Below are 22,240 nucleotides of genomic sequence, written 5' to 3' on the forward strand. Positions count from 1 at the left end.
TGAGAATAGTTCACCTGAGAGTAGTTCACCTGAGACTAGTTCACCTGGGACTAGTTCACCTGGGACTCGTTCACCTGGGACTAGTTCACCTGGGACTAGTTCACCTGGGACTCGTTCACCTGGGACTCGTTCACCTGGGACTCGTTCACCTGGGACTCGTTCACCTGAGACTCGTTCACCTGAGACTAGTTCACCTGAGATGAGTTCACCTGACTAGTTCACCTGGGACTAGTTCACCTGAGACTAGTTCACCTGGGACTTGTTCACCTGAGACTAGTTCACCTGGGACTCGTTCACCTGGGACTAGTTCACCTGGGACTAGTTCACCTGGGACTTGTTCACCTGGGACTAGTTCACCTGGGACTAGTTCACCTGGGACTCGTTCACCTGAGACTAGTTCACCTGAGACTAGTTCACCTGGGACTTGTTCACCTGGGACTAGTTCACCTGGGACTAGTTCACCTGGGACTAGTTCACCTGGGACTCGTTCACCTGAGACTCGTTCACCTGGGACTAGTTCACCTGAGACTCGTTCACCTGAGACGTGAGGAGACAGCACAAAGTGAAGCGGTCGAGTCGTTGATCCGGTCCTGTGTTCTTGTGGTTCTTGTGGTTCCAGCGGTTCCTCAGCTCGGTCATGGCCGACTCTCAGAGAAGCTCGCAGCGTCAGCGCCTCTGCCTCCTGGTCGGCGTCTCCACCGCTTTACTCCTCGTCCTCTTCAGCCGAGGTAGGCTTCATGAGTCAGCAGGTCTGAGGATTCTCAGTCTGTGGTTCTTGTAGTTGTTCGATTGTTTTGTCCACTCATTGAAATGTGCGGAGAAGCAAAACCATTTGAAACATATTTGAGTTAAATTAAACTCAGTTTTCTTAAGTTGGTGGTTTTCTTATCGAAGTGATTTATTACATGACGATGTGATGCAGCTTCTCCTCATGAAGGTTTCAGCTTCAGGGATCATTTCATGAAAATCTAATATTCTGACATCCATAATAATTATAATAACAACAGCAATAACCACAATAATAATAATAATTAATAATCATTTATTAAAATAATAATAATTTTTGTGGCTCAGACTAGATTTTAACAAAAAAGGAGAAAAGAAACGTAACATATAAAAAATGATAAAAGTTGAAGCTAAAAGTGAGACGGCACAGAAAAATAATTTTATGCAGAAATGACATTTTTAATGTCAAACAAATAAACGAGCCAGTAAAAAATGTAAAAATGTAACTTTTCTTCGTTTGATTCTTTCACAGCGTTAAGAGACGGACGACAGGAAGAGAGACGCAGAAGAGACGTCGTCCTGAACTCCACAGGTCATCCTCATTACATCATCTTCATCATCATCTTCATCATCTGCATGCTTTCATGTTACATGTCAGTCACAACCATTCACAGCCCAACACACTCAATCTGAATACTTTATTTGTACATGTAACTGTTGTTATTGATATAAAATGACACAGTCAGCACTTCACAGCTGACTGCTTCTGTTGTTGTTGTTATTATTATTAACGGTTTGTTTACAGTATTGCTGATGAAGATCTGCTAAATGATGTGGTTTTTGAAGAACATTAATACAAACACGTCAACACATCGTGTGATTTGTTCTTAACTCTTCGGACCCTAACACCATGAGAGAGTAAATGAATACAAATATGATACAAGAAAGTAGAATTAGAGGATTTACGAGGACCGCTTTCATTGATCCAACCTTGCAAACCTCCCACTTTTTTTTACTTCCATGTTTTCTTTCCAGTAAATTTATGACTTTAAAATCTCGCAAATCTGTGAGATATTTTTCATGCGTTTAAAGCTATTTAGTGAGTTTCTTTCTAGGCGCATTACTCCCCTTCCCAGCCTCTTCCATGTTATTATTGTGAACCTACAATTACACACTTATACTCCTTTGTTTCATCCTCATTTGGATTTGTATCAAAAAGACGGATAACTACGAAATTATTGACCGATTTTTCGATTTCATATTTGAAGGAAGTACAACAGATAATGATGACTGATGTTAGTTCATCTCTCTTACCTGAAGAGCTATTTATCAAGATGGTTTGTTATTCTTGCAGAGATAATGAAACTAGATATCCATGTTTAATACAAAGCTAGCAGCTAACAAACACATGTGACTGAAAACCTGTTGATGATAAAACAGCTGAAGGATATCAAATAAAAAACCAGGATCGGCTCAACATCTGAGAGCAACCTCTTCACTGCGCCCTGGTTATTTTAATAACCAGCACCTCGGGACTTAGTCCTCTGGGTCATTGTTTTAGTATCCGGCCACATTTTGCTGATCTGGCTAATTCCACAATAGAGGTTGAACCAGAATAAGCTCCCATTGACTTTGCTGTCTGCTTTTATTTCCCAGAGATCCCAGCAGAGCACATCGACCCAGCTGCCATCGACCTCACCCCGCTGGTCAATACGTTAGTGAATACGAGCCAATCGGGTACGTCGTCATAATATCACTCATGTGGAGATGATGCTGAGCTGCAGCTCTCATGTACGTCGGGATGAAACCTCAAAGCTCTTCTTGTTCCTCCAGAGCTCGAGCTGCAGGACTGCGTATCTTCTTACGATGTCCGATTTAAAGGACCAGTTCACTCTCATCACAAACCCGTCTCACGGTTAGAGACGGGATCTCCTCACGGAGAGCTTTTGCTTTTAACGTGCTGATGTTTTGTGACGTGCGCCTCTAAATCGTCGGCCTGCAGCCGTGAACAGTGGAGGTGAATGGAACTGTGTTTGTGCTGCTCAAAGAGACAGAAACACGTCTTTCTGCCTAAAACAGTGTACACACTACTCAAAACATGTAGTTACAACAAAACAGAGGATATATACTAATATATATATGATGTACATACTAGACCCACTAGATGTTGATGGTCTTAGAATGTAATTGACTGCTGAGAGCAGCACACACTGAACCCTGCTCTCCTCCGGTGTTTTCGGGCTCAGACTGTCGAACCAAAAGGTTAAAATGTGTTTTCAGTGAAGTAGCCTTTGAAAGAAGCTGCTTCGTCACAGCATTTTCTGCATTTTGTGGTGATATTTCGGGGATATTATGTATAATTTGATCACTTTTAATGCTTGCTTCAAGGTTTTTGTATGTTGTGAAATGTAAACGTGTCTTTACGTCACAGACTGTTCTTTGTTCTCTGCTCTGCCTCTAAAACCTCCTCATAATCTCTCCGTTAGCGTTCAGGAAGATATGCGGACCTCCCTGGTCTGCTGTGACGCACAGCTCCAGATAAAATGGATAAGTTATGCACGTGTGGTCACGGCTCTATGGATGAACGGGTGCAGCTATTTCTATGCTGGTCGTTGCGTTGTGAGCGGGTGATGTGAGTCTTTGTTCAGGCTGATCTCATGCAGGTTTCCTCGCTGTTCTTCTGATTTCTCTCTACAAACATCAAACTGTGGCAAAGAACAACCGATATCTTGTATTGTAGACGCATTCATGATAAACCATGGCGGCACTTCCTGTGAGTACTTCCGAATAAACTTGTGTTTCGCCAACTGACTGCTTGTTCAGCAGGAGATGTTGTGTTTGCAATACCGTCATCAGTGGGTCATCATCGGGTCAACCTCCACTGTCAGGCAGCGGTAGATTAAGAGTCATTGATGTCAGTAGAAAGCTTCCAGGTTCAACATGCTCTCATGCACATGCTTCCTGTAATAGCATCGTTCCTGGTGTCTCTTGTTGTCCTTCAGGCTCCCGGCAGCTCTTCTCCCTCCTCAGTGTGACGTCCTACAGCTCTCTGGCTCTGCATAAGCTCACCCTGCTGGTCTACAACAGTAAATATACTGTGTGTGTGTGTGTGTGCGTGTGCGTGTGTGTGTGTGTGTGTGTGTGTACATCTTGTGTTGGATCTCAACATGGTGTTAGTGACGGTGTAGTGGGAGGAGTCAGCATTACTGGCTCCACCTCTATGATAACTATAACTTGGTCAGTGGAGCGTCTAGTGGTTCGGGTGTGTAGCTGCCTGTAGAATCCAGTGTTTAAGGACCACACATGTTTGGATGCGACTGAGATGAGACGGACAGTTTGGAAACAGGACTAACGTGCGTTACCTTCTGATCAGACGCTGTCCGCTTGTCTGCAGTAGTTCCCTTTGTGTCTGTGACAGCAGTGAGTGTAAAAGCTGTTTTCAGCTCTTTTTCTGCCTCTGAACTAACTCAATGTTTCCATCAGCTCATAACACAGAAGGTGTTTCTTGTTGTCTGCACTGTGTTGAACCCTCTGATCTCTGAACTGATCATCTGTCCGTGTTGTTTCTTCAGTTTCCAGCATTAAAAGTGTAGAAAGCAACAAGTTCAGGAGAAGATTCTGCTACTGCGTCACCAACGAGACCAACGACCTCACAGGTGAGCTGCTCCTCACCTGCGTTTCATTTGAGTTCCCAGCGTTTCAGCTGATGCATCCTTCTCTCTGTCATCAGACTTCACGGCCGTCCTGCTGGACGTGATGGGGAACTCCACCAGTTACCTCCACGAGCTCTTTAAATCTGCCTCCATCTTATCAGGTGGGTGTGAGTTCATGAATCCATGGCAGGTGTTTCCTGTTGTCTCTTCATCGTGTGATATATTTGTATTTATATCTGCAGCCACCGTGTGTTCTGTGTTTGTGTCTCAGTGAGCCAGAGGAACAACTCTGACTGTATTTACATCTGTGTGATGGCGGGTAAGACGGGTGAGTAGAGCTCACTGGATCCCTTCTGCTGACTTCTATTGAAACTGTGTTTAATGTGCAGCGCGCCTCGTCAGCACTGACTGCAGTTTAAATCGGATCATTTCATTGTTGTGGAGCGTGTAGATATCCTGGTACTGCATGTATTGAGACATACTGGATCTTTGCTTTCATACCATTATTGTGGTCGGATGAGTATCAACACACATCTTGTTTCTGCGTCTGACGAGCTCAGGTTGGTGTTCTAGAGAAATGAAACTTCTCTTTACCTCTTGTGTCTCCTCCTGAAATCTGGCGTCTCATCGTTGAAATCAGCTAAATATTCAGCCAGGACGTTCAAAATCCTTTAGATGAACACGAAACTACGCTGTCTGTCGTCTAGCGATGAACTCTGACCTTTGTCCAACAACAAGTCACATGACACAACAAAAACAACTGACCGCATCAAAAGAAAGGTGAAGAAAAGACAACGCTTCACCGTCCGGAAAACATGAATCGACTTTAGTTTGAAAGATACCAAAGTTATGCTTCAAGTAAGAAAACAGATAAATCCATTCATGTGTTCGGACTCGATGGATTATATAACTGTTAAGGAACTGGAACCAACAGACAACGTACCGAAGCTGCAACAGTTCATACAGATGTTACACATTTAACACGTGTGTGTGTGTCTGTGTGTGTGTGTGTGTGTCTGTGTGTGTGTCTGTGTGTGTGTGTGTGTGTGTGTCTCTGTGTGTGTCTGTGTGTGTCTGTGTGTGTGTGTGTGCGTGTCTGTGTGTGTGTGTGTGTGTCTGTGTGTGTGTGTGTCTGTGTGTGTGCGTGTCTGTGTGTCTGTGTGTGTGTGTGTGTGTGTGTGTGTGTGTGTCTGTGTGTGTGTGTGTGTGTGTGTCTGTGTGTGTGCGTGTCTGTGTGTCTGTGTGTGTGTGTGTGTCTGTGTGTGTGTGTGCGTGTGTGCGTGTGTGCGTGCGTGCGTGCGTGCGTGCGTGTCTGCGCGTGTGTGTGTGTGTGTGTGTGTGTGTGTGTGTGTGGGGTCGGTCCAGGCAGAGAGGTGCCAGCGCTGTGGGAGGTCGGCTCCATCACGCCGCTCTTCAACCAGACCATCGTGGAGGGACCACACAGAGGTTTACTTTTACTCACTGATGCACTGATTTGATATTCCCTGACGACGTGCAACACGACCACCAGGTGGCAGCGTCCACTCACTGCAGGAGCTGCATGTATAAACTCAGACGTCCTCTTTGAACCCAGGGTGCACAATCTATGGAGATTTCCTCTAAACCAACTGAGCCAGACACTCCGGCAGATATTGAACATTAAAAATGTAACGCTGCACAGGAAGAGAGTACTTTAAAATCACTGCTGACTTGACGTGTTAGAAAGCGTTCGTGTACTTTGCTGCTCTTGGTCTGTTTTCCACACTTCTGTTGGAGGGATCTCATAAAACAACTCATGCACAGCAGATGAATGAGGGATGATTATGTTCATAGCAACATGGACTAGAGACAAAGTTATTGTTGGACACTCAACATGAAAGCATGCAGAGTGTGTAAAGTATCTAAATCAGTCTGACAGCAGAACAATACAATAAATACGTGAGTTTACAACCAGCTGGTGCGGCACGATCCTGTCTGAGGATCCGATTTGAACCTTCTTTCTTCTCTTCGTCCTTCCTCTTTTTTCCTGAACCTTCCTCTTTTTTCGAGTAGGTAACGTCTCCTCCTTCAGACTCCCTGTCGGTGAGTAACTCAGCGCTTTAAAAGAAAAAGAAAGAAGCCCCTTCAAGCATCTGTTGTCCTCTTCAGGACGCTTCGACAACCGCTCAAATCTTGTTTCCAATCATCTATTTTAAACCCCAGAATGGCACCAACTGCCCACGAATGTGAGTCACATCTCTCCATCTGGGATGAGCTCCGTGCTGACCAGCAGAGTCCACTCTACTGATCATGGTGAGTCTCCACAGGAGGCCAGCGCTTCATATTCAGACTCACGCTGTCAAACCTGCAGACTGGGAATTAGCTTCGGTCTCCAGAATAACGTGTAAAAGCTGTGAATAGGAATCAGTTCCTGGCTTATTCATGCTGCAGGCTGCTGAATGTCATAAAGATGCTGTATGTGATGTCCAGTTATGAACAATGTGACCTGAGTCACTGCAAAGATCAGGATTCATACGTTAGGGAATCTAAAGTTCCGTACTGTCGGCTTGTTTTCTGTCTAAGATGAAAGTTGACACGGTTCAGATGTGGTGAAATCTGTGGTCATCAATCTAAAACGATGTTCAGAGATCGAGACAAAATCCCTGAAAACATGAAAATTGTCCTTTTAAGAAACCTTAAGCCCATAAAGAGTTCATTTACTCCACAGCTGAGAAAATGTAATCGGCATGTTTGTGTTGTTACATGTTTGCAAATGATTAATCATTTCATAATGATATTAGGGAGTTTTCTGGAAAGTTAACTCTATGACTTTATAAAAAAATTAAAACAATAACATATTTTCCTTTATTATTGTAGTCATTGTTTAATTATTGTAATATTATTCATCCAATATGTTGAATTGTGTACTTTCCAGTTTAATATTTTTCACGTCTGTGCTGTCTGCTGATCTTAGCTCAGCGATTGACCCTCATTCATTAGAAGTAGTTCTATATATTTTTTAATTGCATGATTCTTTCCAGGAAAATTCTCAAACAATTATTGTGAAATTATTAGGAAATCATGGACATGTTGTAAAAATAGCTGGAAAACATTTCCGAGAATATTTTTAACAAGCAATTAATTTTTTTGTGTAATTATTATGATCACCAAAATGTATTTTATTGAAATGCAGAAATATGTTCTGGTATGCTGTAAGAGTCCATTTGATTTAATGTTCACTTTATTCCATCCCGTGTTTTTAACCCATGTACTTTAGCAAGACGTTTCCCAAATGAAATACATTTAAAATGTATAATTCTACTTCTGAAACAATTTGTAACTTGTAGAGCTACAACTAATATCATGAACACTCTCTCAATCATGTTTTCAATTCATTAATTAATTATTGTTTAGTCCAAAACAAGAAGTGTTCCGAAACAGTAAAAAAATATTCATCATCACAATTTGACTTATCAAATAATGGACCCAGTGTTTCATTAATAGTATAAAAAAGTTCAGATGAAATCAGTCAGTGTTGTTGATTTGTCTCTCTGAGTTCTTCTTCTCGTTTGTGTTTGAATCATTCGTTTCACCACCAACTACAGATCAACCAGCTGCTACAACAGCGAAGAGGAGCACTTCACAGCCGCTGCCAGCAGCTGGACGACCTGCAAACGTGACGCCGCAAAGTCAAACTACAGCGGGCCGACCGGGGACGACACCAAGAGGGACAACACAGAAAGCAACAACACAAGCAGTGATGACGGCTCAGACAACAGCTACAGGAAGAGGAACAAGCTTACAACCAATCACGTCAACGCAACCCACCACCACCCTGAGAGTCACCACTGCCTCTGTCACAACAGCTGCAGCTCCAACCACAATAAGAGCTCAACAAACCACAGTAAGAGCTCAACAAACCACAGTAAGAGCTCCATCTACCACAATAAGAGCTCAACAAACCACAGTCAGAGCTCCATCTACCACAATAAGAGCTCCATCAACCACAGTTAGAGCTCCATCTACCGCAATAAGAGCTCAACAAACCACAGTCAGCGCTCCATCTACCACAATAAAAGCTCAACAAACCACAGTCAGAGCTCCATCTACCACAATAAGAGTTCAACAAACCACAGTTAGAGCTCCATCAACCACAATAAGAGCTCAACAAACCACAGTAAGAGCTCCATCTACCACAATAAGAGCTCAACAAACCACAGTAAGAGCTCCAGCTACCACAATAAGAGCTCAACAAACCACAGTAAGAGCTCCATCTACCACAATAAGAGCTCAACAAACCACAGTAAGAGCTCCATCTACCACAATAAGAGCTCAACAAACTACAGTAAGAGCTCCATCTACCACAATAAGAGCTCAACAAACCACAGTAAGAGCTCCATCTACCACAATAAGAGCTCAACAAACCACAGTTAGAGCTCCATCAACCACATCGACCACAGTTAGAGCTCCATCAACCACATCGACCACAGTTAGAGCTCCATCAACCACATCGACCACAGGAGGAGCCCCATCAACCACAGTTAGAGCTCCATCAACCACATCGACCACAGGAGGAGCCCCATCAACCACAGTAGGAGCTCCATCAACCACAGGAAGAGCTCCATCTACCACAGTAAGAGCTCCATCAACCACAGGAAGAGCTCCATCAACCACAGTAGGAGCTCCATCAACAACAGTAGGAGCTCCATCAACCACATCTACCACAGTCAGAGCTCCATCAACAACAGTAGGAGCTCCTTCAACAACAGTAGGCGCTCCATCAACAACAGTAGGAGCTCCTTCAACAACAGTAGGAGCTCCATCAACAACAGTAGGAGCTCCATCAACAACAGTAGGAGCTCCATCAACAACAGTAGGAGCTCAATCAACAACAGTAGGAGCTCCATCAACAACAGCGGGAGCTCCATCAACAACAGCGGGAGCTCCATCAACAACAGCGGGAGCTCCTTCAACAACAGTAGGAGCTCCATCAACAACAGTAGGAGCTCCATCAACCACAGTAGGAGCTCCATCAACCACAGTACGAGCTCCATCAACCACAGTGGGAGCTCCATCAACCACAGTGGGAGCTCCATCAACCACAGTAAGAGCTCCATCAACCACAGTGGGAGCTCCATCAACCACAGTACGAGCGCCATCAACCACAGTGGGAGCTCCATCAACCACAGTGGGAGCTCCATCAACCACAGTAGGAGCTCCATCAACAACAGTAGGAGCTCCATCAACAACAGTAGGAGCTCCATCAACAACAGTAGGAGCTCCATCAACCACAGTTAGAGCTCCATCAACCACATTGACCACAGGAGGAGCCCCATCAACCACAGTAGGAGCTCCATCAACCACAGGAAGAGCTCCATCTACCACAGTAAGAGCTCCATCAACCACAGGAAGAGCTCCATCAACCACAGGAAGAGCTCCATCAACCACAGTTAGAGATCCATCAACCACATCGACCACAGGAGGAGCCCCATCAACCACAGTAGGAGCCCCATCAACCACATCGACCACAGTTAGAGCTCCATCAAGCACATCGACCACAGGAGGAGCTCCATTAACCACAGTAGGAGCTCCATCTACCACAGTAGGAGCTCCATCTACCACAGTAGGAGCTCCATCTACCACAGTAAGAGCTCCATCAACCACAGGAAGAGCTCCATCAACCACAGTAAGAGCTCCATCAACCACAGTAAGAGCTCCATCAACCACAGTAGGAGCTCCATCTCCCACAGTTAGAGCTCCATCGACCACAGGAGGAGCTCCTTCAACAACAGTAGGAGCTCCATCAACAACAATAGGAGCTCCATCAACCACATCGACCACAGGAGGAGCCCCATCAACCACAGTAGGAGCTCCATCAACCACAGGAAGAGCTCCATCTACCACAGTAAGAGCTCCATCAACCACAGGAAGAGCTCCATCAACCACAGGAAGAGCTCCATCAACCACAGTTAGAGATCCATCAACCACATCGACCACAGGAGGAGCCCCATCAACCACAGTAGGAGCTCCATCAACCACATCGACCACAGGAGGAGCCCCATCAACCACATCGACCACAGTTAGAGCTCCATCAAGCACATCGACCACAGGAGGAGCTCCATTAACCACAGTAGGAGCTCCATCTACCACAGTAGGAGCTCCATCTACCACAGTAGGAGCTCCATCTACCACAGTAGGAGCTCCATCTACCACAGTAAGAGCTCCATCAACCACAGGAAGAGCTCCATCAACCACAGGAAGAGCTCCATCAACCACAGTAAGAGCTCCATCAACCACAGTAGGAGCTCCATCTCCCACAGTTAGAGCTCCATCGACCACAGGAGGAGCTCCTTCAACAACAGTAGGAGCTCCATCAACAACAATAGGAGCTCCATCAACCACATCGACCACAGGAGGAGCTCCTTCAACAACAGTAGGAGCTCCATCAACAACAGTAGGAGCTCCATCAACCACATCTACCACAGTCAGAGCTCCATCAACAACAGTAGGAGCTCCTTCAACAACAGTAGGCGCTCCATCAACAACAGTAGGAGCTCCTTCAACAACAGTAGGAGCTCCATCAACAACAGTAGGAGCTCCATCAACAACAGTAGGAGCTCCATCAACAGCGGGAGCTCCATCAACAACAGTAGGAGCTCCTTCAACAACAGTAGGAGCTCCATCAACAACAGTAGGAGCTCCATCAACAACAGTAGGAGCTCCATCAACAATAGTAGGAGCTCCACCAACAACAGTGGGAGCTCCATCAACAACAGCGGGAGCTCCATCTACCACATCTACCACAGTAACAGCACCGTCAACCTCAGAAGAAGCTCCATCAACCATATCAACCATAATAGGAGCTCCATCTACCACATCAGCCCCAGTAGGATCCCCATCAACCACAGTACTAGCTCCATCAACCACAGTACGAGCGCCATCAACCACAGTGGGAGCTCCATCAACCACAGTGGGAGCTCCATCAACCACAGTAAGAGCTCCATCAACCACAGTAAGAGCTCCATCAACCACAGTACGAGCTCCATCAACCACAGTAGGAGCTCCATCGACCACAGGAGGAGCTCCTTCAACAACAGTAGGAGCTCCATCAACAACAATAGGAGCTCCATCAACCACATCAACCACAGGAGGAGCTCCTTCAACAACAGTAGGAGCTCCATCAACAACAGTAGGAGCTCCATCTCCCACAGTTAGAGCTCCATCGACCACAGGAGGAGCTCCTTCAACAACAGTAGGAGCTCCATCAACAACAATAGGAGCTCCATCAACCACATCAACCACAGGAGGAGCTCCTTCAACAACAGTAGGAGCTCCATCAACAACAGTAGGAGCTCCATCAACCACATCTACCACAGTCAGAGCTCCATCAACAACAGTAGGAGTTCCTTCAACAACAGTAGGTGCTCCGTCAACAACAGTAGGAGCTCCTTCAACAACAGTAGGAGCTCCATCAACAACAGTAGGAGCTCCATCAACAACAGTAGGAGCTCCATCAACAACAGTAGGAGCTCCATCAACAACAGTAGGAGCTCCTTCAACAACAGTAGGAGCTACATCAACAACAGTAGGAGCTCCATCAACAACAGCGGGAGCTCCATCAACAACAGCGGGAGCTCCATCAACAACAGCGGGAGCTCCATCAACAACAGCGGGAGCTCCATCAACAACAGCGGGAGCTCCATCAACAACAGCGGGAGCTCCATCAACAACAGCGGGAGCTCCATCAACAACAGCGGGAGCTCCATCAACAACAGCGGGAGCTCCATCAACAACAGTGGGAGCTCCATCAACCACAGTGGGAGCTCCATCAACCACAGCGGGAGCTCCATCTACCACATCTACCACAGTAACAGCACCGTCAACCTCAGAAGAAGCTCCATCAACCATATCAACCATAATAGGAGCTCCATCTACCACATCAGCCCCAGTAGGAGCCCCATCAACCACAGTACTAGCTCCATCAACCACAGTGGGAGCTCCATCAACCACAGTGGGAGCTCCATCAACCACAGTGGGAGCTCCATCAACCACAGTGGGAGCTCCATCAACCACAGTGGGAGCTCCATCAACCACCGTGGGAGCTCCATCAACCACAGTACGAGCTCCATCAACCACAGTGGGAGCTCCATCAACCACAGTACGAGCTCCATCAACCACAGTACAAGCTCCATCAACCACAGTGGGAGCTCCATCAACCACAGTGGGAGCTCCATCAACCACAGTGGGAGCTCCATCAACCACAGTGGGAGCTCCATCAACCACAGTGGGAGCTCCATCAACCACAGTAAGAGCTCCATCAACCACAGTAAGAGCTCCATCAACCACAGTAAGAGCTCCATCAACCACAGTAAGAGCTCCATCAACCACAGTAAGAGCTCCATCAACCACAGTAAGAGCTCCATCAACCACAGTGGGAGCTCCATCAACCACCGTGGGAGCTCCATCAACCACCGTGGGAGCTCCATCAACCACCGTGGGAGCTCCATCAACCACCGTGGGAGCTCCATCAACCACAGTGGGAGCTCCATCAACCACAGTGGGAGCTCCATCAACCACCGTGGGAGCTCCATCAACCACAGTGGGAGCTCCATCAACCACAGTGGGAGCTCCATCAACCACAGTGGGAGCTCCATCAACCACAGTGGGAGCTCCATCAACCACAGTGGGAGCTCCAACAACCACCGTGGGAGCTCCATCAACCACAGTGGGAGCTCCATCAACCACAGTGGGAGCTCCATCAACCACAGTGGGAGCTCCATCAACCACAGTGGGAGCTCCATCAACCACAGTGGGAGCTCCATCAACCACAGTACGAGCTCCATCAACCACAGTAAGAGCTCCATCAACCACAGTAAGATCTCCATCAACCGAACTGACCACAGCTTCAACCAAACCCACAACATTCTCACCAGTTATTAGTCTGACCCGGTTAATCACAGCTACACACCAGCAAAGTAGAACGACCCAGCTCACAACTTCTACAGTTCATCCTACAAGACTTTCAACCGCCCGTCCCACAGCAGGCTCCACGGTGGATCGAAGGACTACAGGGCCCCTAAGCAGGAGAACTACAACACCCAGCAAGTCTGTGGAAACAGAAAAACCAGGTAAATCAATAGTATTTATTAATTAATCTTTAACTCGAGGATTGACCCGAGCAATATAGTTCAGAGAGTGTTACAGAACCAAGACCAAACAGAACTGACAGGCTTAGAGGAAAAAAGTCACAATAACGAATCGATCTGCTACTTCAGCACCACGGACAGCGCCTTCATCAATGCACAGCACGGCCAGGCTTCTGATAGTTCAGAGCCATGGTCGGGGTCAGAGATTCAAACTTACACAAACCAGATGACGGGTCGATGAGTCAGGCAGACCAGATCGAGATATTCAACGACATATCTCCTCTCCCCCCTCTGATGGATGTTTAGTGAGGTACTGTGGTGGTATTAATGCTGATGTTCCTCTCGGGGATCTTTTCTCCTTTCTTCAGTCTTTATGCACTGGGCCAACTTCTGTCTCCAAAGCTTGACTTTCACTTTTAAACATGTATCTATAACTGTATTTACTGCCAACAGACATTGCATCACTATTCAATGATGCATTTCATTTGTCATCAACATTGTCTTCAAAACTGAGTCTGTCTGTCTGTCGCTGGCTCGCTGGCTCCATCAGTCAGGAGGGAGAAGAGACTCCTTTTGTTAAAAAATGGAACTGAGGTTAAAAACGAACGACCAATACATGCTCATTATTATGTTATATAACACTTAAAATCAAGAACATTATGAACCGAAGGACGTTAGAAACACCAACAGGATATTAGTGACGATGGGTAGTCGAATAAATGCTATTTAATAGCTCAATTATCCATAAAAACACACATTTATGTCCTACAGTCACTTACCAAAAAAACATGAATTTATTACATTTATCTATTTTATTTATTAGTTTCTCAGACATGCTGGGATCATAATTCACATATGAAGAAAGTAATATGAAATATCAATATTTTTCATAAAGTTTAAGTGAATTTATTTTGCTTTGCTTCAAAAAACATGCAGCATGCAAAGAACAATAGAAAATAAGAACTGATAGTTTCAGCTACACTGTTTTAAAACATGTTTTTGTGCTTGTGTTGCGCTCTTTGTGGTCGTATATGCTTTCTTTCTTTCTTTCTTTCTTTCTTTCTTTCTTTCTTTCTTTCTTCTTCTTCTTCTTAAGAATTGTTTTGGCATTTTGGCCTTTAAACAGAGAGAGAGAGGACACACAACATGCAACAAACATCTGCTGGGGATTTATAAAAACATCAAAATGATCTCAAATCAAATCTCACAAAAGAAAAACATAAAAACAAGTGAACTTTGATTTTATTCTAAAATAAACGAAAAGTCTTTCTTCTGATTTCTTATTGTCATCAGAATGATGTGTGATCATGTAGCAGACAGTCAACACTGAGGAAACACTACATGTTATTTCCCAGCAGAACCACTAGGTGGCAGTAACATCTCACTGCAGAGGCACAAGCTGCTCCCCCACTGACTTCTGCCTAGCAACAAACAGAAGGCCGGAGCGCCATTTGTCACAGAGTCGTTAGTGTGCAGTGAAAATGACCGTTTGTGGCCGTGAGTCTGTGGCCGTGTCATGGAAGTCAATGTGTCTGCAACACACACACACACACACGCACACACACACACACACACACACACACACAGTGAGAAGAGGCTTTGGCTCATTGTGGCTGATGTGAGTCGGCTGTGTGACCACTGCAGATCATCTCATGCCAACGCTTTGCTGCTTTTGTGTTGTAAAGAATGGAGATGGCTGCAGGAGAAACACAGCGTCTGAAAAACGCTATCAAAATGAAATGGATACTATTTGTATAAAGAGAAGTATCCTGATGAGCTGTGTAGCCTATAAGATATATAACACACACACTCATACAAACCAGCTGGTGAAGTAAATGGAAGCAGATACAGTGGAGTGTTGTGACGTTTCAAATGTTAAATATGACCAAAGCGTTTATTGCAGACTGCAAGTCATTACATTCACCATGTAAATATACAAATATTCATGCTTATAGTGGAGTTGCGTTGCCGGTTGCCTCTGGAATAACAGGCCTGTTGTCGGTCACTGCGTTGAGCCAGACTGAAATATCTATTTTGATGGATTGCAATACATTTGAAGTCCAGACATTCATGTTCCCCAGAGGATGCATCCTCAGCAGACTTTTCATCTCGAGCCACCATCAGGTGGAAAACTGCAGCCTCAGCTGTACTGTGATTAAATTGTGTTCAAATTAAGGTGAATGAATTCTAAAACTCTCAAAGTTAACGTTGTCCAGATTCACACTTTTGTGTTGATTACGAGTACTTTGCACTCATCCGTCACATTTCTGCGTAATTCCCTAAAGTTTGATCTGTAGTAGCTTTTTAAAAGAAATCCACATTTTCAAATGCTATTTAGGAATCACAACATGGTAATTGACCGTCCGCTACATCCCGCCCCTCGTACACAGACTGGCCAATCACAGCGTAGCATCGTCCAGCTACAACCATCCGGCTCTGCTCCGCAGACGTCGGTGGTTCCAGATCTTCTTCATGTTCTGCTGCTTTAGTGGATTTGGAGCTCGTCGTGGTTAAACGTTGCGTAACATTGATACTCGTTAGAGATAAGTTTCCAAAACGTTACGTTTCTACGTAAAACCTTGTGTAGCAAAGTAAGTTAGCATCATTAACTAGCTTTGTTACGCTAGCTACTGAAGGTATACTGACTGTAGTTTCATGATTGTATCGGTGAATAAAGAGGAACAGTGTTGTTCCTTCATTTCATTCTCTTGTGTCTCGATCACCAGGTGATGTGACGGTTCACTGTCACACTTCTATCTCTCTTTATCTCTTTCATCTCTTTTCATCCTCGATCGATCCTTCAAACACACATTCTAGACTTGTCTGTCACTTTCTCTCTCAAATCGCTTTGGCGTTTTTCCAAAAATGAGTCATTTGTTCGGGGAGTGCAGTTAGTGACAGTGTGGGCTCCATGGAGTAGCAGCAGGGGGCGGGGCTTAGGGCTGCACTTTCATCTCCTTTTTGTTTCTTCTGTTGTGTTGCGATGATGCAATATGTCCTGAAGACGAGGTCGACCTCTGCTTTCTTGTCGGGGACAAAAAAATTGACTTGTAAATGAAATTTTCATGTTTGATTTTGCATCTTGACTTGTGAGAAGAGCTGAGCCGACACAAATAGCAAGAAATCAACAAACGAGGCATCGAGCATGAAGACGGACTTCTTACAAACCTCTTATGAGCCCGAGTTGTAAAACGCTGCTGCTCTACATATCGCTCTGGATTGCACGATGAGCAAATAACTGCAGAATGTGGAGAAGTGTCTAATTAACATGATCATTTGAATATGTATTTGTATGGTAATTAGGAGCCTGTGTACCTGCAATGCATTGATTATGATTAGAATGCATCGGCACCACTGAGTCCTGTAATGGGAATCTAAGTACTGAAACGGCATTATGCAAAAACACAACGAGAGCGTTTGAAGGATGGGTGTGAGGATGATTTATTCTGCCCATAAAATCTCCAAATCACCACTTTGAGAGGTTAACTAGAATGTCTTTGTTTAGTAGTTCATGTGACTGTGTGATCATCTCTTTTCTTTGTGATTAAGTTCCTAATTTTGCTTTTGTCTGGCAGACAAAGTCATTAAGCGGCAGGTTTTTTACGGGCTCGGTTTAAAGGAGCCGCTCACAGCTGGTGACTGCCGTGACCTCTGACCTCTCGCTCTGTCTGTTGACAGGTTGTCCGTGGAGGAGGCCCGAGCCGACCGGCGGCAGCGCGACGACCGGCGGCAGCGCGACGACCGTCGGCGCTCACAAGCTGCAGCCCTGCGTCCTGGAGCTCTGCAAGTTCTTCTCCCGGTGCCTCTGCAGACCCTCCGGCTACACGACGCGCATGAAAAGGTTTCTCACGCCGCCGACGCCGAGATGACTCCTCCGCAGAACGTTTGTTTTAATTATCGAGATGTTGAAGAGCCAGAATACTGGAGGAGATGAGGGAGAAAGAGGAAATAGTCATGAAGAGAGAAGCTGATTAACAGATTTACCTCAAATGTTCAGAAGGTTTTGGAAAACAACAGAGCACGACTGAGGAAAATAGAAAACTTCTAGAAAAACATCTACATGCTGGAATGACGGGTCAATAACTCCCAATAGATGTAAAGTCAGCAAAGGTTGACTGAGGTGACGGATGGGTGCGTCATGTTGCCACTGAAGCTGTTCTGCTCTTCATAACTCACTTTAAGGAGACATTTGATGCCAGCGTGTTTCACTCAGTGCCACAAAACGATCACGTTCATCAGATTATTAAGGGAAACCATAAAAGATGTCACAGGCAATAAATATTCACACACATTACTTAGTTGGATGCAATGTGGTCTAAAAGTAAAACTCTTGTTTCAGTCTAACGTACAGGATGTCCTGTACACGGAAACATGAGACACCACATGTCCAAATCTACACGCTGAAATATATCAATGTAACAACAACTCCATCTCGGTCACAGACATTTAAAACACGATTTAAAGACTTTTGCAATGTTTCTCTTTGCACATATTTAAAGTTATTCTTAGAAATAACTCATCCAACACAAGAACCAAATGAACCAAGAAGAAAGAAAGAAACAGAATATTGTGTTTCATGCTCTCTGATGGTGAAGGTTCATGTCTCCATGTCCAGCGTTAACCGTGACCCACGAATCACCGGATGATCTTCACCACGTTGAGACGATGCGTGTAGTTGGTGTTGAGCAGCTGATGATGAAGCAGCTGCGTCTTCTTGTCTCTCAGGTACTGTGACGACAGCCACCTCTGGTATGAACAGCACACGTCTGAGGTGTGTCGGCGGGTCAGGAGAGTCTCCTTCTCCAGAAGTAAGTGGTCCGATCCATCGATAGCAGCTCCACTGTGCTGTTGCACGAGGATTGTTTTGTGTAAAATCTCAAGCAAGTCTGATTCCAACGCGGTACCCAAACGATGGAATCGATTGTTTGCTGATGACGCCCTGACGGACGTTCGTGACTGCTGAGGTTGTGAAGCAGTCGCATGGCTTTAAACGAGCTTTAAACATGTAACCGTTCCAATACATGTGAAACTAAACTACTGTGGTGATGTTCCGGATCCTCGGGGGTTCGGCACACACGTGAGCCGCAGTTTAACCAGTTTAACCAGTTTAACCAGTTTAACCAGTTTACCAGTTTAACGGACAGAAAGTTTCCTCTCGTATCAGAAACTAAAGAACAAACTCTTTACACTGGAGCTCACTGTCTGCTCGTCTTCTATCACGTCCGCTGACCAGAGGAACAAAGGCTGTGTGTGTGATCCTCCATGTTTGTAGTCGTTCAGCATCAGTTAACTGCAAACAGGCTGAACACAGGTGTGTCCTTCTGCAGCAGGTGCGTTCAGACTTGAAAGTGTGGGTATGATGAGTAACCCTTGATGGTTGCTGATCTGCTGGGTTACTATAAAACCTTTGTCCACGTACTTCAAAGATGACCTCATTAAAGAGCCCGTCTCCGGTTACCTGCTCGTAACCCTCTCCTCCTCTTCCTGTCCTCCTCCTCCTCTCCTCCTCCCCTCTCCCCTCCCCTCCCTCCTCTCCTCCTCTCCTCTCTCCTCCCCTCCTCCCCTCCTCCTCCTCCTCCTCTCCTCCCCTCCTCCTCTCCTCTCCTCTCCTCTCCTCTCCTCCCCTCTTCTCCTCTCCCCTCCCCTCTCCTCCTCTCCTCTCCCCTCCCCTCCCTCCTCTCCTCCTCTCCTCATCTCCTCCTCTCCTCCTCTCCTCTCCTCTCCTCCTCTCCTCCTCCCCTCCTCTCCTCTCCTCCTCCCCTCCTCTCCTCTCCTCTCCTCCTCTCCCCTCCTCTCCTCCTCCCCTCCTCCTCACCTCTCCTCTCCTCTCCTCTCCTCTCCTCTCCTCCTCTCCACTCCTCTCCTCTCCTCCTCTCCTCCTCCCTTCCTCTCCTCTCCTCCTCCCTCCTCTCCCCTCCTCTCCCCTCCTCCCCTCCTCTCCTCCTCTCCCCCTCCTCTCCTCCTCCCCTCCTCTCCTCTCCTCTCCTCTCTCCTCTCCTCTCCTCCTCCTCTCCCCTCCTCTCCTCCTCTCTCCTCCCCTCTCCTCTCCTCTCCTCTCCTCCTCCCCCCTCCTCTCCTCTCCTCTCCTCTCCTCTCCTCCTCCCCCCTCCTCTCCTCTCCTCCTCCTCTCCTCTCCTCTCCTCTCCCCTCCTCTCCTCTCCTCCTCCCCTCTCCCCTCCCCCTCCCCTCCTCTCCTCCTCTCCTCCCCTCCTCCCCTCCTCCTCCTCCTCTCCTCTCCTCTCCTCTCCTCTCCTCCCTCTTCTCTCTCTCCCTCCCTCTCCTCCTCTCCTCTCCCTCCCCTCCTCTCCTCCTCTCCTCATCTCTCCTCGTCCTCCTCTTCCTCTCCTCTCCTCCTCTCCTCCTCCCTCTCCTCTCCTCTCCTCTCCCCTCCTCTCCTCTCCTCTCACCCTCCTCTCCCCTCCTCCCTCCTCTCCTCCTCTCCCCCTCCTCTCCTCCTCCTCTCCTCTCCTCTACCTCTCCTCTCCTCTCCTCCTCCTCTCCTCTCCTCTCCTCATCTCCTCCTCTCCTCTCCTCTCCTCCTCTCCTCCTCCCTTCCTCTCCTCTCCTCTCCTCCTCCCTCCTCTCCCTCCTCCCCCTCCCTCCTCTCCTCCTCCCTCCTCCTCCTCCCCTCCTCCCTCCTCCCTCTCCTCTCCTCCTCCTCCTCTCCCTCCTCTCCTCCTCTTCTCTCCTCTCCTCTCCTCCTCCTCTCTCCTCCTCCTCTCCTCCTCTCCTCCTCCTCTCTCTCTCTCCTCTCCTCCTCCCTCTCCTCTCCTCTCCTCTCTCTCCTCTCCCTCTCCTCCTCCTCCTCTCCTCTCTCTCCTCTCCTCTCCTCTCCTCCCCTCTCCTCCTCCTCTCTCACTCTCCTCTCCTCTCCTCTCTCTCTCCTCTCCTCCTCCTCCTCAGACCTGAAACAGAGATGCCTGACAAAGATGTGCAGTAAACTGTGACCAGAGAGGAAACAAAGAGCTGTTCTTCATCACAGGAAGTGACTGAAACTACAAACCTCAGCTGAGAACACTTCTGGAACATCTGCAGAGTGCATGGAAACACAATCTGGTTTCTAAATCTGGATGGTTTGGAAATTGTTCACCGTGAAAGTTTTCACACAACTTTTTACACGTCAGGTCAATGTTTTTGACGTTCATCGCTATAACCTCCTCAGTGATGTGATGTTAGATTTTAGGGCCACGAGGACTGAATGACACAGAACGCTGGACTCCTGGAACTGAACCGGTGCAAAAGCTCTAAAACTGACAGACTATTGATACAAACGCATATTTAAAACCAAGCTTTTCAAATCAACTGAAGATTGGAAGGTTTGGAAAACAGTCTGGAATTTAGAGGTGTTTTTCTGCGTTGAATAAAAGTCTGGCTGCCTGCTCCATCTCTCCTGCTGCTTTTCATTGAGATGTTTGTAAGTTGTTCCAGGTGAATTTAAACATTGCAGCTTTTAAAATTCCCTGTTGGAAATGTTTCAAATCCCAGAAGTTTAGTTGCGTTTCTTCGTTAAGTTCACAACATTTAAAACTGCGACGATAATGCAGAGAGAATGCGTTTCCCTTGAAACGTCACTGAGGAAGCGGGTTCGTTTTGTGGGAACGTAACAAATCTCTCGGCAATCTTTGTTCCTTCATAAAGGCTGTGGAGGGTTTCATTTGACTCGGCATCGTTCTGCTGTTTTACTTCTTCTCTTTGAAGTTTTGCTGAAGATAATCTGAACTCTGTGGCTCAGGCGTAGAGCGGGTTGTTTTACAACCGGAAGATCGGCGGTTCGATCCGCGGCTCCTCCAGCGTGTCAACGTGTCGTCGGCCAAGAAGACACCTGACCTCCCGAAGCACACGGGTCACAATGCCGACCTTTCAGAGGTCACGCTGGTTGAAAGATGGACGACGGAGGCTGCGTGTCAACTGCACTGTTGGTGGAATATTCATTTTCATTTTCCTCATAAACGGCTTGGTAGGAATGTTGTCTTTGAGTATTTGGTGCATGTGAACCATAGATTGTTTATAGGAAGTGGACGTAGTCATGGTGACGTCACTCATTTTTTTGCCGTATATGTCTCTGGCCTCTGGCCCCGCCCTAAAGCATCCCCTGCTTTATGGTCTGTGTGACTCTAAATGGACCATAATGTACTAAATGAACATCATGCTGTATTGAAGAAGACTTGAAACTAGAGACTGAGACATAAACTCATGTTTACAATGTTTACTGAGGGAATAAATCAAGAGAGAAGTAGAGTCATTTTCTATAGACTTCTATACAACCAGAGGAGTCGCCCCCTGGTGGACACAAGAGAGGATGAGAGTCATTTTGGGTGAATGTGGATGAAAGCGCTCTGCAAATGCACGTCCATTTACCATGAAATGCAGCTCACAACGCTTAGATTCCCTTCGTCATGTACAGATAACTATTAACGCTTAAAGTATAGCCCATGACATGTATTGCATGCTTCTTCACCCGAACATCTTCACGCGTGTGCATCCTGGCGTGCTCGACATGTGACGGCTTCAGAAAGAATAATAATGGTCCGAACGTGCGTCCGTGATTTTATCGTCTTCCTGCACGTAACATGACCTTTTGACATAAACATCTGTCCCACTCTCCCCCACTGCTGCACCTGTCTCACACAATGCCCCACTATCAGCCCTCCACCTGTTATTACCCCCCCCCCCCCCCCCCATCCCTGCAGGTATTCATTGATCTGGACCCCTGGGAGGATCAGATAAGACCAGGTCGAGCCCGGGGTCACGAATCCA

At 46.5% G+C, this 22,240-nt stretch overlaps 1 protein-coding gene across 1 annotated transcript; it reads left to right on the forward strand.

The window, feature by feature from the left end:
- Window positions 1-637: 637 nt before the first annotated feature.
- hhla1 (HHLA1 neighbor of OC90) lies at window positions 638-20,430 on the forward strand (the record flags this gene model as incomplete). The annotated part of the gene is made up of 13 exons (XM_079285802.1): window positions 638-728; window positions 2,383-2,463; window positions 3,729-3,812; window positions 4,299-4,382; window positions 4,457-4,540; window positions 4,651-4,698; window positions 5,745-5,825; window positions 6,408-6,440; window positions 6,561-6,741; window positions 7,943-8,346; window positions 17,162-17,324; window positions 18,209-18,291; window positions 20,387-20,430. The coding sequence occupies 13 exons, from the start codon at window positions 638-640 to the stop codon at window positions 20,428-20,430; spliced, it is 1,461 nt and encodes a 486-aa protein (XP_079141928.1).
- Window positions 20,431-22,240: the final 1,810 nt, after the last annotated feature.

This window comes from Melanostigma gelatinosum (genome assembly GCF_949748355.1).
Source record: "Melanostigma gelatinosum genome assembly, chromosome: 15".
Classification (NCBI taxonomy): Eukaryota; Metazoa; Chordata; class Actinopteri; order Perciformes; family Zoarcidae; genus Melanostigma; species Melanostigma gelatinosum.